This window comes from Cotesia typhae, unplaced genomic scaffold, assembly GCF_013202065.1.
Source record: "Cotesia typhae breed Kobodo isofemale line unplaced genomic scaffold, CoteBio_Ctyphae contig_69, whole genome shotgun sequence".
Classification (NCBI taxonomy): domain Eukaryota; kingdom Metazoa; phylum Arthropoda; class Insecta; order Hymenoptera; family Braconidae; genus Cotesia; species Cotesia typhae.
Window position 1 is genome coordinate 567,013 of NW_027423763.1, and position 17,606 is coordinate 584,618.

Sequence of the window (17,606 nt, forward strand, 5' to 3'; positions counted from 1 at the left end):
CTTGTTATGCAGGCAAATTGCCCGGTAGTCTTCATTTGTCTGGTGCTTTTTTTATTATTCCGAGGACAATTCAATGAGAAGAAATTTGAAACAAGTGAAGAAGTTTGAATCTTACTTGCCAACTTGCCAACTTGCCATTAAAACTCGACAAAAGGGAACGGACAGACTTCTCCGATACCTTGAATTTATATTTATATTTGTTTTTTTTTTTTTTTTAAGACAAACAGTTAACGGCAATCTCTAAACATCCCATTGTCTTGTCTGTCTTTTGGTGTACGTTATTTTTTGCTACATTTGTCACAAGCTACTATCACTGAACGAACCGTGGGCTTTAAGGAATACAAAATATTTGAATTGCTAAGTAACTTGCACTCTCCGACACTTTAATTTTACTTTTCTTTACTTTTTAATGAATCGATATTTTTTTTTTTTTTTCACAATTTTAATATAGTAAGCGAGTTTATTGATTGTGTGACAAACAATAATTGACCATTTTTCATAGCAAATTTAAATTATACTCAGTAGAATCTTGGATTATACTCAGTATAATCTTGGATTATACTCAATAATATCTGCGCCTGATATTGCAAAAATATATTCAAATCCTCTGCGATTTTCTGTAATACCTAAATTACGACGTAAAAATTCAAAATTTTAATCCACACTGACGCAACATTATTCAAAGCCAAAAGTGAAAATTTCCGGCAGGGAGAGTTATGAAATCATAACAAATTGTTAGTGGTTTTAATGAAAAATCTCAATTTGGCGACAGACAATAAAGTAATGAGCAAACATTTGTTTTTAGTATTCCGAGTGTTTTGGTTGATGTTTTGGGTACAGTGGAAGCTTTTAGGGTTCTTCGGTACGAAAACTCTGGGCCACATTACGCACAGACTGAGTTCAGTATCAATCACTACCCTAAAGCCTTGTCTTGTAGAAACGGCAAAAACTCATGAAAAAAGCTCGTTTCTGCAAAATGAAGATGTACATTACACGTACAAGTGTTTTTTCTTTTTTGTTCGTCACATGGTGACTATTTATTTTCGTTACCCATTTTTGTACTTATCTTAGTATTATATTAATTGCCTTAAAAATAATTTTTATAAGTAAAATACAATAGAAGGTAACTGTGGTTTTCGTCAAACGTCTTAGTGAATGTCTTCGTTACCACAACAAAGTTCACAAGTTAAGCTTCTTATCCCTCTAAATTAAACCTTTTACGTAAAGGTACTTTGATATTCAAGTATTATCATTATCAAGTACTTTATCATTTATTAGTTGCAAAAATTCTATTTTTTCTTGACTGTTTTTGTCTCAGAAAATTTTTAATTAATTTTTTTTTTTTTTCGAAACTTTGAAATTTTTAGCTTAAAAATTTTTTTTGGAAGTTGTAAAAAATTGAAAAATACTTATAATTTTGGATTATAATTAGATATAAACTGTAAGCATTAATAGTGTTGGGATCGAGCTGCTAAACGAGCTTTAGTTTTGTTTTATCTTGTTTTTCACCCTCGACAAGCCGCGTCGGTGGGATCCCTCCTGTGCTGAGCATCGGTCATCTAGGCGCTCCATTTAATCCTCGAGGAAAAGCTAACCCCCCGTTGTCTTTTCACGGTCCAAGAGGGATCTTGTCTGTTGACATCTCAGCCAACCACTCCATCTGCTGACTAGATTCTCATTTTTCCAAGTCTTTTTCCTCTTTCCCTTTTTGAAAAGAATAGAAGGAGCAGAAAAAGAGAGGACTAAAACTCCTGAAGCGCTAATTTTATCTAACATCTAACGTCCTTCCTATGACATTTCTGTTTTATAGTGATCCTTCCATTCAAGAATTAGAAAGTTATTTCTTTATACTTTTTGTTTTTGGATCTGAGCAGAGGCCTGCTCGTATATCGTGTGCCAGAGAGCCTGAAAAATCGCTTGATAAATTTTAACGGCTGGAATAAACTTAAATGAGATGAGTGAGAATGTGAATGAACGAGATGACGGTATATCCAATTTGATTTCCTACAGTGCGGATCTAATTTCAAAAAGGTAAATTACATGTGATTCAGTCTTACGGGCTGGTATTCTTTTATTTACTTTTTTTGTTTTGTTTTTCGACTCTTTATTGCCGTACATTCATAAATTGTAGTGAATGAAAATGAAATTTATTTTTGTATTTAGAAGACCAAAGAAAAAACCGTGATCAAAGAGCATTTTTTATTACTCTAGTTTTTTTTTCTCATAACTCGAGAACAAATTGTCGTAGAAACCTTCTTTAGAATCTTATTAGCTACCAACTTGTTATTAATGGATCGCTTATTATTTATAATCATTTTACTTCTGTTTATAAGTATTCATTTCTACTTATTCGAGAAATTGGTTTTTAAATCGATAATTTATGTCTTGGATCAATACAAACTTCTCGACTCAAGGATTTGACTCTTTAAAGGATTTGATTATTTTCAAAACAAGATCAACATTTTTTTTCAAGTAAATTTTCTCTTGTACAAAGGAGCCGGCAACTTGCTTAAAGACAATACTAATTAATAAAAACACCGCATCTTTTGGGGAGATATCTATTTATTTCTCAAAAATATATGCTTTTCAATAAATAATGAATAATTATTGAACGATTGATTTATATTTGTGTCAATCACTTACATCAAGTCGTGAGGTTGGAAGTAAACAAATATTTTTATTACAATTAATCACGGACAAACATTAATGGTAGATAATACAAATTACATGTAATTATAATTAGCATAGATGATTTTTCTCGAAAAATAGATTTTCTGTTCTCATAAAAATTTTATTCAGTAAAAAATTTTCTCAATTTAACGATCATAGTGTTGATATTTTAACTCAAAGTCTGAAAACCGAAATTTACTTTTTCAACGACAAAATTTTTAATAATAGTAACTTGTAAGTTTCCTAGTAAATAAACGTTGACAATTAAATATATTTTTCATCAAAATTTTGAAAGAAAGCACACAGTAATTATTAATAGTATTCAGTTATTCTAATAAAAAATTGTATTTACTTATATACATTAAAATAATAAGCTGTGTCTACTAATGCATTATTTGCCGTAAAAATTTTCAATCCAAAAAAATTTCTTGTTTATTTAATAATTTTGTTATTCTGACTGAAGACCATATTTTTGAACTATGAAAAAACGCGCAGAAGACAGAAAAAAAATTCAGTTTTTTTCCAAACAATTTTTAGTTCATATTTTTCTTAAGACTGATAAATTTTTCTAAAAATGTAAGATTCCAAATTTTAAAATTATAACAAATTATTGAAAAAAAAAAAAATCAATTTTCATAGTTATTTAACACTTTTTATGAAATATTCCCAGCTTTCTGAAACTATACCTCTTGAAAGACAAAAACATCGGAAACCATAAACAATAAATTATCAAAACAAAATCCTCGAGCAGACAACCCGTAAATCTCGGGTTCCCATCAGCATTATTTCTTATTAAAACCATAAATAAATCATGAAAACTTTAGGTCGTCGCAAATCACGCGTGTAAACCTCTAGTATCGCAAAACATCTCAAGTACCAGTGGTCATACTGCGTCCAACTAACAATCGCATGATAGATAAAACGTCCTTCCATAACCTCGGCTCGGCAATAGCTTACCATTCCACTCAGGCATACTTTGAAAATTAATATTCGCTCGGTAGCTTAGATTTAGAACACAAATTTGTAGATTAGTATCCCCCGATATCGCTTGATTCAGTGTGCGGTGACCCACCGCCAGAAATCAACTTGTCCCTTTTGACTCTCATCCTCTCCTAATCCATTCAATAAATTAATCATTCTCACAACTTAACTAATACAAGATTGCAACGAGTAAAATCACATACCCAGGCTTAGAATCAGATGAATAAAATAATTAATTAATCATTAATCAATCAATTTGACGGATGATTAAATAAATGCACCTGTGGCCTTCTGTTTGAGAAAATTAAATGCGTTATCCAAAGGACACACAAGTCCTGCCAAGATAATTACCAATTCCCGTAGAATTGTTCAACTAATTAAGAACAATAAATCAAAAAATCCGGGCATTTTTTTGGACCAAGGGGCCAAGCCAAGTCTTGCTCGTCCACTTCTGTCTTGTCTCCTTGATGACAATCGTATGATGATGCTCCTGCAGTCCTCAGCCTGTCGTTGTGTATAATGTAAGTGATCGAGTAAAGTGAGGAAGGATAAGAGGCCTTAGGAGTTGAAACAGAGCTACAAAATAACCAATGCCAAGTGTCCCAAGACGAAGACAGATTACACAGGGAATGAAGGACACTAACCACGAGCCAGCCATATCCGGCGAGGCCGAAAATCCTCGAGAGAATTAAGCGGAATCGAGTGTGTGTGTCTGTCTATGTGTGTGAGGACTAAGCGAATCGAGGGGAAACTGAAATGGACGAAAAGGGAAAACAACGAAGAAAAGAACAAAATAACAACTAAAAAAATTTATATATGTGATGAATATAAGGATAGTCGTCACGGTTAGATAGAAAGAGAATTGTCTCCGTGCCTAAAGGCATTCGACCGAATTCCCTTTTATTTTGTTTGGCTTATTTCGCTGGTTTTCGTTGTTGTTATTTTTATTCTCAGGTGATTAATAATTGCCACTGTCAAAAATTGTCAGAGGTCGTGGACGCAAAATTCGTTCAAGCTTTTGATTTTTTTGGACTTTATTAAATCTTGGGATAAATTCGAGGATTTATTGAGAATATTTTATTGATAGGTCTTCCATCAAAATTGAAAAGACGTTAGCGACACACGTGACTGTGTTATAAGAGCTGATATTACAATATTCATTCATAACTTTCGAGTGTACGAGTTAAGATTAATAGTTCGGGAAATATAAATCTTAGATTATTTCTTGATTCAGTTACGGGTCTTTCGTTTATATTCATAGCGACAAATTATATTTCAAGGCTGCTCTTAAAATTATTAACACAATTTACAATTATTTCTTCAAGTCCAAAAAAACCGTGAAATTTGATTACAAGCTTATTTTCTTGAGAATTGAATATTCTCCAATATCTGAAAGATAACCGAAGCTAATAATGCTACAAGACAAATTGAAACAGTTCAAGGATAGATATTTTTAATTCAAAACTTAAAATATTTTGCAACGTTTATAAAAACTTCCAAGAAGATATCCTAAACATATTATTTAACTTTAGTCTATTGGAATAAAATTCGCAGTACAATCCTGGAAAGTTACCATGACCGTTAACACGTATCCTGTCCAAAACTTTTTGTCAAGTTTCAGCTCTTGTTCGGCTTTATGGTTTGACTACTCTCTTATGGTACTTTAGGGAAATACAATCGTCCTCTTACGTCTTAGTCTTCTTATATAGACTTTACTTATTGTATTGTGTATTGCATTGTCTATTACATGACAATAAAATTGTTTACCAACTATATTTTCCCCTTTGAAAATGCCTTTGAAAAAAAAAAAAAAAACCTAAAAATTGTTTCTCGAGATACTTATTTAAATTTAACTTCTATCAAAATTATTAAAACTGATCACGGAGTTGCATTAAATTCCCCGTATCACGATCAAGTAATTTATCTATTAATTATCCTGTTATCAGAGTCCTATCGTAGTTACTACTATTCTGCTCTCGAACATTGAATTAGTTTTCCAATTCGACAAATTTTTATTTATCATCGTAAATTTTATTAATCGAACAATCATCGACGTTAAAAAATTCAAAAATTCTCGAAAAGACTTTTGTATTAATCGTGCGGTTTAGAATCTTGTAAACACAATAACTCAAAGAAAAATCAATGAATTTAGTCAATTTTACCCGTGTAAAAAAATTATCCTAAAAGAGTCATAAGCTTAGGATACTAAACGTGACACAATTTAGGACATTTTTATGACAAATTTATGATACTAAACCGAAATAAAATTTCGATTTTAGAAAAATATTGTCGCAATTATTTAGAGAAAAAATATTGTAAAAAGTACTTTTATGACAATTTTAAAATATTTTTATGAAAATTTTAGGACATTTTTAAGACAATTTTATGACACATGACAATTTTAGGATACTTCTATGACAATTTTATGATTACTTTAGGATACTTTTATCACAATTTTAGGACACTTTAATAACTACTTTAGGATACTTTTATGATATTTAAGTGTCCTAAAATTGTCATAAAAGTATCCTAAAATTGTCATGTGTCATAAAATTGTCTTAAAAATGTCCTAAATTGTGTCACATTTAAGATCCTAAGCTTATGACTCTTTTAAGACAATTTTAGGACAATTTTTTTTTTACACTGGTATTTAAATAAATTTGTTTCCATTCCAAGATAAGCTTTATTAAAAATGACTCTTTAATTCACAATTGGTCAATGACAATTAACTAATAAAAATGAAATTACACTCGTCTTTGCTAATTGTTATGATAGCAATAATATAACATAGTAATTCCTTGAAGATACAAGTTCGAAGTGTCATAAATCGAAGAAAGTTTAATGTAAGTAAAGTTAGTTAAGTCAACGTGAAGCTGAGTGATGCTTTTTGCCGGGTGACCAGTCGGCGACGACCAAACTCGCACTTCTTATCCCCGTCGTTCGGTCAACGCTTATTATTAATTACTATATTAATCATCCAACTCCCAACGGACATTCTATTATACATAGTACTCTCACCTTAATCTCTTTCTACTTGTTTATTGAACATAAATCCTATGAGCTAATAAATTGATCAATTTTTTATTTAGTTACTCAATTTTAGTAAAAGTTTAAAAGATTGTTATTTTAAAACCACTTACATTAGAAAATTTTTTCGCAACTTAATTTGTTTAAAATTTTAAATTTTACAAGTCTTGATTTTATCTTTTTTTTTTTTATTGTAACAATCCTGGAAGATATCTTAAATTTCAGATAAAAAGATGTCGAAGCTTAAAAAAAATAGATATTTTTTTTTGTTTTTCAGAACAATGCGAATCTTGCATAGAAGCCCGAGAAGAACAAGAGAGAATGGACTTATTAACGTATGAAAACGCATCTATTTTCATCCAGTGTGTGGAAGGAGCCGAAGAACCCGAGGTAATTGAGTAAATTTATAAATTTATAAAAATAATTAAAAAACTCTTTTAATACTGTTAAGTCATACAATAAATTCATTAGAAAGTGCTTTTTATATCCGTCTAGTATACACTTTATTACACACTGTAGATTAATAGTAGCCGATTATAATTAAAAACTTGTCATTTATTTCACAGTAATAATTGTTATTATGGTACTTTGAGTGCTCGTGAATTAACTGTTAGATTTTTTTAACTCTAAAACTACTCTCATTCTGTCTTCGTCTCTATTTCTTGATTTTTACTTTTTTCAAGTTAGGTCTTTAATTTTTTTTTTTACGCTGACAATTTAATTCACTTTTAATCAGTCTATAGGCCGTTCACTTCATTCATTCTCACCGTGACTTAACACTTTGTATACTTTGTGTTGGATAGATATAATATACAATCATATAACTTACCTCGTGTATTTGTAATATCGATGTTTTAGAGTACTGTTAAGAGCTCACGACCCTCAAGATCCCGGAGAAAAGCCAAAGGATCGCATGAACTCAAAGTTTCTTCACAAATCACACTTAAAGAACTCAAAGTTATGGTAAGTGACATTTTTTTATTTTTATTAAATTTTAATTTGCAGTTTTATTAAAATACTTAAAAAAAAATTAATTTCTAAAAATTTTATAGAATTTAATATTTGTCTGAAAAATTGAAAAAAATTTTTTTTATTTATTTTTAGAAGTCAAATTTACGATTTACAAATTTTTAAAATACAATATAAAAAAATATAAATTTTCGTTTTCAAATTTTGAATAAAAATTAAATTTATTAAATCGTTTAAAAAATCAAAATTTTCTTCAATTAGCGAACAGTAAAAAATTTTGCGTCATTGCGTCAAAAAATTTTGTGTTAAATATTTAACATTTTTATATGTAAATGTAACATTTATTGTGTTGAATTAACACAAAAAAGTGTTAAATATTTGACGCAAAATTTTTTACTGTGTAATGTTCTAAAAATGATTACCAAATTTACTTAAAGAAAATTTGGAATTCTTTGAACATTCTCAAGAATTGAGTTTCCTTAAAGTGTATCCCGTAAATTTTTTGCAACCTCAAGTTCCCCTTGGTAAAAAAATAAATTCGAATAAAAAAAGGTGAATAAGTTATTATCCCATATATTACAATTACATCTAATTTTCTTGAACTAACACCGATACGTTAAAAGAGGAGCAATCTCAATATGAAGATAAAGTTTAAACTCGCCGAAGACCGAAAAGTAGTAAAATTAATAGTTATGACTTAGCATATGCGCATCTCTTACAAACACAGACAACACACACGGCTTTTAAACTATTAACCATATTTATATTACAAAACGAGTGTATGGAGTATCCCCACGTATGGGAGTGTGTACAGCATCCATAATCTCTTAGAGTCTGGGCCATAAGCAAAAACCAAGAGCATAAACCTTCGGCTTAATAACAGGCCTCGTGACTTAACTTGACTTGATTTTCTCTCTCGGTATTTTTATTTTTAAAAATTTATCTCAACAAATCTCGAAACTACGCTATCGATAGTAGTCCCACTTGGAGTAATTTAAATTTTTAAAATATTTTTTTTTTTTTTGCACCAAAAGGAAAAAATAATAAATTTTTTTTTTTATCTGTTTCTGTTTACATTTAATGTCTTGAGAGTTTCGCGGTCGTAAAATTCAAAGAGAATATGGTTTTCAGTATATTATCAAGTCGAAGTAAAAAGATAAAAAGAAAGAGGTAAAGATAAATATAAAGAGAGACTCTTACTCTTGGTTATAGTATTTAAGTCTCAAGGGTCCGAGAGACATAAACAGAAACGTGCTGCTTCCACAAATTAAGCAATTACCGGGTTTGTTGTGTAAGGCTTAAATAATACTCAAGGCGCCGTTAATTTGTTTTATACGTGTATTTTATTTATTTACTAGTAATATGCCCCACCATATTTTATTTTAAATTATTTTTTTCAACTTTTCAAATTTTATTTTTTTTTACAACATTATCAAAAATTTTATTATAAAATTTTTTTTTTAATTTGCGCTCAAGAAATATAAAAATTTTCAAAATTCTATTTTGACACTCTTTTTTGATAAATTGAAAACAAAAATTAATTATTCAAAAAAATTTCAACCAGAATTTAAAAAAAGTAATAAATTGATAAATTTTTCCAAATTTATTATTTTGAATTTTTATTGAAAAATTTAATTATTCAAAATATTTTTTCTGAAGATCAAAAATAATGGAACCTTTAAAAAATTTTGGGCATTATAATTTTACCAAAAATTTTCAAAATTATTTTTAAACTTAATTACAAACAATATTGTTTTAAATAATTTCTAGACGATGAATATTTGCGGCGCGCCACCGATGGACCAGCATTTAATTCTTGGAGACCACGAACTGGAGGATAGCTCTCAGAATATTGGAGCCTTAGGTGTTTTCCCTGGAGCTATTTTGAGGCTAAAGGTAAGATTTTTTTTTTTTTTTTTTTTTTTTTAAGCCAATTATTATAAATTCCCAAAATTGGTAATTTAGAAATAATTTTTAGTCTGTATTTTATTTTTTGAAATCAAATGAATTTTATCTTAATTCAATTTCCCAAAAAAAAAAATGATAGTCAATGAAGATTTGAAACTTCCTGAAGACAATTCCACAGATAGTGTTCACTGACATTAACAGTAACATTAAACACGTGAGCGTAAGGTTGACAAACGTCCGCAATTTAGAGTTAAGATCTCACTAGTCAGCCTAAGTCTCATTCTTATTCTAATTCTAAGACTCTCTAATAGAACTAAGACCAAGAAAATTACATTCGCGGTATACATAAGAACAATAGTGTAATTTTCATGGTCATTATATTGTCGTCGTACACAAATCTTAGCTCGTGATAACGAATAAGATAAAGAATGACAATTAGAATCAGACTAACCCTTTTCCCTTCCCAACACCGGGATTACAAGATTAAGTCGCGTTAATTAGAGATTTAGCTCAAGTCTTTAATATGTCAATCCAGACACGCGATCTCTAGCTTCCGCTTTGCTAAAAAAATACTAGAATAATAAATTATAATTACTAATAACTGATAATTGATAATAAATAATGAATTACTGACTGTGGAATGAGAATTTATATTATGAAAAACAAAATGGAGATGATTGAGGAAAATTAATGCTTAGAATTCTGCAATAATGGATTTTGTAGTACTTTTAGATACGTCTACGTAAGTATAATATATAATTGCTACTTGCCGAGGTTTTATAAACTGTAGTTATAATAACTATTTAGCTCCAGCATTCTTTCTCTAGTATTACAGTTCACTGAGTTTATTGCTTCTTGGCATTGATTAAATAAAAGATACTATAAACTTTGTTGTAAAATCCTGTTGTTTTAGAAATTTCTTTATTTTTTATTATTCATTTTACATTAAATTTGTTCATAGTTTTACAATAAAAAAAAAATCAATACATTATAATTATAGTGAAAAAAAAGTCGTTCAGTAGCTTATTTTTTTTTTTTTTTTTTTTTAATTAATTGACTGAGTTTATAAATTCATTGAAAAATCGCATGTTTCAATATTCTTAAAGTTATAAAAAATTAAAAAAAAAAAATTTTTTTTTAATTTTTTTAAAATTTTAAATAAGTTTCTGTTACATCCCGTGTAAAAAAAATTATCGTTTGGTTAAGATCTTAAACGTGACACAAACCAAGATTATTTTAAGACTTTTTTAAGACGCCAAAAAAAAAATTAAATTTTTTTAAGACATTTTAAGATTTTTTTAAAGACTATTTTAATGATTTTTTTAAAACTAATTTAAGATTTTTTTAAGACGATTTTTAAATTATTTTAAGACTATTTTAAGACTTTCTATAATAATTTTCCGGAGCTATCGTTGTGATATTTTAATAACAAATTTCAAAAATCTACTCTCAAAAATTTTTTTTTGGGGTCTTAAAAAAATCTTGGTTTGTGTCACGTTTAAAATTTTAAACAAACGATAATTTTAAGGCCTATTTTTCACACGGGTAAATATAGTAAAAATATTTTTCGGTCATTTTATTCGATCTATGAAAATAATTACCATTTTCCATAAAGAAAATAAAAAATTTTCAAAAATTGGAAAATAATTCTTTCCAGTCTGATATTTTTGAAATTCAAAGAACATAAAAAAAAAAAAAAAACAGAACAATTTAGGTGAAATTTCTAAATTATTTTATTAAAGCAGACCATTGTGATTATGATAATGATAATACAGTCGAATAACTAAAAAAATAGGATAGGATTGACAAGAATGTTAAAGTATAAGAGTGAAAGAGTGAGATTAATAAAAAGAGTGAGGGAGAGAACTGAAAAGAAGAAGCGCGTCCAACGTGGACATTCGTCACACGACATCAAACGCGGCTGCCGACGGCGACGGCAACGGTCAACCGACTTTAAAGACTTTGTGTGTTGCGCGTTATGTGCCCCGTACCGATTGCGCTCCCTATCCCTATATCCCTAACCCAGATCACCGTTTTACTCCGATTGAATGTCCATCAACAAACTCCGCAACTTCATGCCGATTTTTGAGCCGTCGGTGACATGTGATGGGTAAAGGGTGAGGGTGGACCATAAATTAAGTTAACCAACATGAGCTCCGAGTTACCAGATACAGACGAATTAAATAAATATAAGTAGTTGAATAATTAAAATGAAAGCGAGCCGCGGCGGTTGCAATATTTGTGTCAGTGGTATTATTTTTGAACATTCATGAGTTTAGTTTTATAAAATAATTATCAATTACATTTACATTACTCATTTTTTATCAATCTTTTAATTTAAAAAAAAAAAAAAAAAAAAAAAATAGCTACAGAGAATTAATTTATCAATCTATTGAGTTTTTAATCTTTGTCCCGTTATAACTAATTAAGTACACTTGTAAGTGAGATGAAATTTTTTATGACGCATAGAGAATCCCGTAAAAATTTTTTTTCAGGCTACATATGAGAATAAAAATACATTTTTTATCATTTTTCAATTTCTTATTTTTTATCGAAATGTCTACATCGGTTTGCATTTTTTCTTAAACTAAAATTTAGTCGTTGATAAAAATAAAAGCCACACACAAAAAATTAATTTCTTAAGCCAAGAAAATTTTAAGGTAAACAAAGGTTATTTTGGAGCAAGAAGAAATTTTCTTGGCTCAAGAAATTTATCTTCCTTGATATTTTTTTAAGCTAAGAAAATTTACACTTACGTCAAAAATTTTTTTTTTCAGTGCAAGATTAAATAATCTTCTTATGATAAAAAATGTCGTGAAAGGAAAAAAAAAATTTCCTATAGCTTTTTTGCCTTCAAAAGTTGGAAAAAATTTTGGATATCATATTTTTGGATAAAATTTCTATTTTATTTTATTTTATTTTTTTTTTTTTTTTGAAAAGTATATAAAAAAAAATTAAATATAACAATTTTCTAAAAAATTTATAATTTTTTTTGAAAATTCGTAAAAATTGTTAAAATTGTGATAAAGAAAATTTTTTTTCTTAATTTTGGAAAAATCAATTTTTTAGGGATTAAAAAACATCCCAAGAACTAAAATAAAATTCTTTTGATTAAATAATAATTAGTTTTCATAATTTATCTCAACTCAGTAAAGTCACTTGCTAAAGATTTTTTTTATTAAATGATTTTTGGATTCTAATTAAATGAAACTGACTAATAAAAATTTCTTTCATATTTTCAATTATTCGCTTACAAAATAGTGTCCAAAAAAAATTTTCCAAGCTATCTTTTCTGCAATAAACATTTTTTGTGACGAAATACTCCAAATTTAGGGAAAAAAAAAAATCTTGTCTTTTTGTCTTGAATAATTTCTTGACCAGAAAAAAAATTAATTAAATTTCTTGCCGTGAATAATATTTTTCAAATCGAAGGTTGACTTGATAACTAACGAGGTTTATCAATTTGAACAGAATCTTATCTAAAATTACAATAACAATTAGCAAAAAATTAATGAATTAAACTTTTTATGAATGAGCTTTTCTGTTTGTGGATATTGTAAGATTAAAATTCTGGGCAACAACGAAGCCTGTTTACATGGAGTTTATCGTAAAACCGGATAGTCTCCTTGGACGTTGAAGTACATACTTACTTTTATATATTTTTCTCCTTCATCTTAGTTACTTTTTATATTTATTTATTTATTTTTGATCTGGTGGGTACCTTGAAGACAGTAAACGCGGCTTCTCGTGCAGATAATGGCAATAATTATACGCGCTGGTCAAGTCTTGGCATTAAAATCAAATCACTCCTCTGTATACAATATACTCCTCTCCTTTATATATACATAATACTAGTCAGTCAGTCAGTCAGTTTCCAGGTGTGTCAGAGAGCCACTTACTCCCCGAAAATCCACATCCAGATCTTGGGTAATAAAGTTCTTAAAGGTTTTACTTGGTAACGAGTTTATTATTATTTACTCGCTCGAGAACTCCGTTAACAGACCCGGGGCTTCATGTTATGTCCGAGATTTTTAAACGCCGGAAAACAATATAAATATTTTTATTAACGTATTTATTTATCAGAATGCCGTTGAAAAATTTTACTTTTTTTTTATTAGACATTTTTTTGGCCAACAACAGATAGTCGTTGAAAAAAATACAATTTTGTAATTAAATCATTGCTTTAGAATTTCAAACAGTCGATAAAAATTTCATTTTATCAAAAAATAATTTGTATTTATTTTTTAAAATGATATTTTAACAATATCACTGATAATTATTTAAGATAAGAAAAAATTAATTAAGAAAAAATTCCGTCGTTTTTGCGTCAATCAGTCAAAAAAATTTGTGTTAAATATTTAATACAAAATTTTTTGACGCAAAATTTTTTACTGTGTAAAGTCTCAGTGGCACGTTAATTAAATAATTTCGAGACGATCTTGTAGATGGCGAAAGATGGCAAAAAAAATTGACATGTAGAAATTTTCAAAAATGAAAAATGCAATTTTTTTAAAAATAATTTTTTTGAACAATTTTTTTTGATAAATAAAATTAAAAAATTGTTAAGTGACTGCTAACTTTAATTTCATAAATAACTAAGATTAAAACATGGGTACTGAACGGTTAAAAAATTTTAGATAATTTTTAAGGATCTGTCTGAAATAATTATATTATTTTTATTACCAAAAAAATATTCTTTTAAATTATAAAGCCTTACTGTAAAATAATTCCTCAGACCGTGTATTTTTGAGATACTATTGTATTTTATTCCGTTCGATAAAACAACTTATTCTTACAATAAAATTTTAATCGAATTCCTTAAATATTCACACAATGCTACTCTCGAGAGTCAAAAAAATCCTCGTATAAATCATAGCATTTTCTAATTTTTTATTCCCCCGTTTTTTATCAAACACACAGTGACCACACATGACCCTATGCCCATAAATATTCCTATTAATATTAAGTTACGTTGCCTTATATAGTAAATACGTATACATGCACATTCATATTCACATCTATACCGGAGATACAGAAACTAAGAAATAAGACTGCACACGAGTGTCAAGTCTCGAGTTAAATCCGTATAAAAAAAAAAAAAAAAAAAAAAAAACAACTAACGAAAATCGTACGCAAGCAAAAAAATCAAACCAAAGGAAAAAAAAAAAGTTAAATTTTGTATGCTAGGGACGAATCTCATATAGGACACAGCTGGGAATTGACCAGAGGCCAAAATTCATGGGGATATTTCCGTTTAGATTTTTTCATGACAGTTATCAACTTTGTTCTTTTTATATTTATCTTTATTAAATTGTTATTTTTTTATCTTGATATTGCTTTTAATATTCAAACATAAATTACTTTTATAATCAATAAATTATTGCTTTAGGAGTTCTACTCAAGTGACAGTGACGCAATTTATATATTTGTCATAGCGTAGCATTACAAAATAGAGCATTCGCTCAATGAACTCCCGCTCTCTTACTAGTATTCGCTTTTTTCATTGCGACAAATTATCAAATAAATTTATCTATACACTTATGAAATGATTTATTAATAACCGTCTAATTTTATTACACTTCAAAACTTTTTTTTTCTCGATTTTGTACAAAAAATTCATTCTAACAAGTGATTCATTAATGAAGAAAAATAATATTCTCATAATACTAGTAATTAACGCTTTTATAAGTGTATTTATCTTCTTATAAAGTCGTAAATTAAATTCATTCAAGTTCACTAAAAATCATAAGTTTTGATTTATGCGATTTATTTATTTTTAGATTGATTTATCGTGAAGTATGTGTAGAAAAATGTGATAAAAATGTTATTTATAGAGAAGTCAGTAGGTTCGTACATTTATGCGTCATCACGATCTCTTTCGAAATTTTTATCGTTCAAGAACTACAAAAGTTTAAATTATCTAAATTTTTTTTGTAACTTTTTCTCTTAAAAACTGAAAAAAAAAAAAAAAAAAAAAATGTTCCAATATTATGTTTTTATGCTAAAATTTTCATAATAAAATAAGTTTAATTTTTGGCTAATTTTAATTAGTAAGATATAGTACCGCGGCGGCCGATAGATGGCGAATAATAACCGAAAGTGCTCACTTACAAAATGATTAAGTAATTAAATTTAGTAAAAAAAAATTATCTTTGATATTGTTGTTAGTACATTTGTTTTAAATATTTACTTAAAATGATTTTAGTTGATTAAAAAAAAATTTTATTTTAAAAATTTTTTTCTTTAGAAATTAAGAGTCATAAATTCTATGATCCTGTATCTTCTGAACTATTGATATTTTCAAAGATATAAGATCATCCCGATGTTACATTCATCAAGACTTTTCATTTGAGTACCCACATCAATTTTTCATATATTTTATATATTTATATATATTATATATATGTATATATGAAAAATATATAAAAAATTCATGTGGGTACTCAAATGAAAGCTCTTGATGAGTGTAACATCGTGATGAGCTTATATCTTTAAAAACGTCATTGGTTAAAAAAGTACAGTGCAATTTAACAAGTCATTATTTAGTAAAGCAAAATTTTATTTATTTATAGTTGTTTTTTAAAAAAAGAAAATTTTCTAAAAGAGCCAAAAGTAACTCAATAAATAAATGAGAAAAAGCTTTGAGAAGCGAAAAAAAAAATTAGCAAATAATATAAAAAATGGTAAACGATTTGTGCTTCCTCACCAACAAGTATGTCCCTCAGATTTTGTTTCTTCATCCCACTAGAAGGGATATGAGAGGCCGATATGGTCTTAGTGTGTCGCTTAGCACCCTATCTGCTCGTATCAACTCTCATCTCTCACTAGTATCCTCGCATCTAGCTTTCCAACCCTTAAACCCATGCTCCGGCCTACAACTAAGCACGATCTCGAGTATCTAGAACACCCACTCTACCTCAGATGATCTGGGGAATGGGACCCCTGGATGGAGATGAAGGGGACGTTGCTGCATTTGTCGTGAGCATTACTCACTTTCTAGACGCCTACTCTTATATCCTCCCCAACATCCAGCATCTAGCACCCAGGGTCCCCAATCTCCACCACTGACTACATTACAGTCCAGACAAATCTTCGTCTTTGACGCCCGGATCTAGACTTACCACCAAAAACTCAAGACTGACCACTTACTCTGTTCTGCTCCAACCCTATTGCGTCAAATTTGCTTAGATTTATCAGCAATCATCCCGCAATCAAACGACCCTACCAAGTCTCACTTTTATCAATGTTTATACCAAAAAATGATAAACAAATTAGCTTTTGAAAATAACCCGGAGTCTATTGATAGGACAAGAGCATTGTTCGACAGTCTCGATAACATGACAGTGTAATTCCAGTATTTCCAGTCGATCGAGCATTTAGTCACGGTTTTACATGGGTGTCGTCACGAAATAAACTATTATTGTTGCTAACAGAAGAAATTTTTTGTCAACAATCTACAAAATAACTTTTTTCGTTCATTTATTAATCGTCGACGGTAGCGTGGATAAATTCGATGAACCCGCTACCGTTAAACAGTTCTTCGCTAGTTTCTCATATATATTCGGGCGTTTCTACACAACAAGTATTTTATTAAACTCATCGCTTAGCTCAGAGAGGCATGCTTCCGTTCCTCAATACAAAGAACCCCTTTATAGCTCTCCGTCTTTTTCTCAAGTCAATATTAATATCTACATCAGGTTGATGTCTTTTAGTTCTACATGTTTCCTGTTAAAATAAGTCAAATATTGTCAAAAATGCCTTAATTAATATTTTTGGCTATGATAGGTTTTATCCTGAAGCCAATATGAATAAGCTACAAGTCAATAATTTTTTTTCTCAAATTTACCAAGTCACTAATACAGAATGAAGAGAAAAATGAAAAAAAAATTTTTTGATCAAAATCATGACTTTTTCAGAGCGAAATTTTTTCAAAAATTTAATCAAGCGGGAAAAAAAAACAGTTGGCTGGATTAAATTGAAACTTCTTAGGGTTTTTGTGGGTATATTGAACAGTAAAACGCACACTTAACATTAGCGGCTTCCGCAATATT

General features: G+C 28.8%; 1 protein-coding gene across 2 annotated transcripts in view; it reads left to right on the forward strand.

The window, feature by feature from the left end:
- The window catches only part of LOC141532842 (ubiquitin carboxyl-terminal hydrolase 48), a 44,073-nt gene that overhangs the window by 18,095 nt on the left and 8,372 nt on the right, over positions 1-17,606 (forward strand). For both annotated transcript variants that reach the window (XM_074251381.1, XM_074251382.1), the window contains exons 7-9: positions 6,956-7,068; positions 7,537-7,641; positions 9,418-9,543. In XM_074251381.1, the coding sequence (XP_074107482.1) occupies positions 6,956-7,068; positions 7,537-7,641; positions 9,418-9,543 (344 nt within the window). The remainder of the gene's footprint in view (positions 1-6,955; positions 7,069-7,536; positions 7,642-9,417; positions 9,544-17,606) is intronic.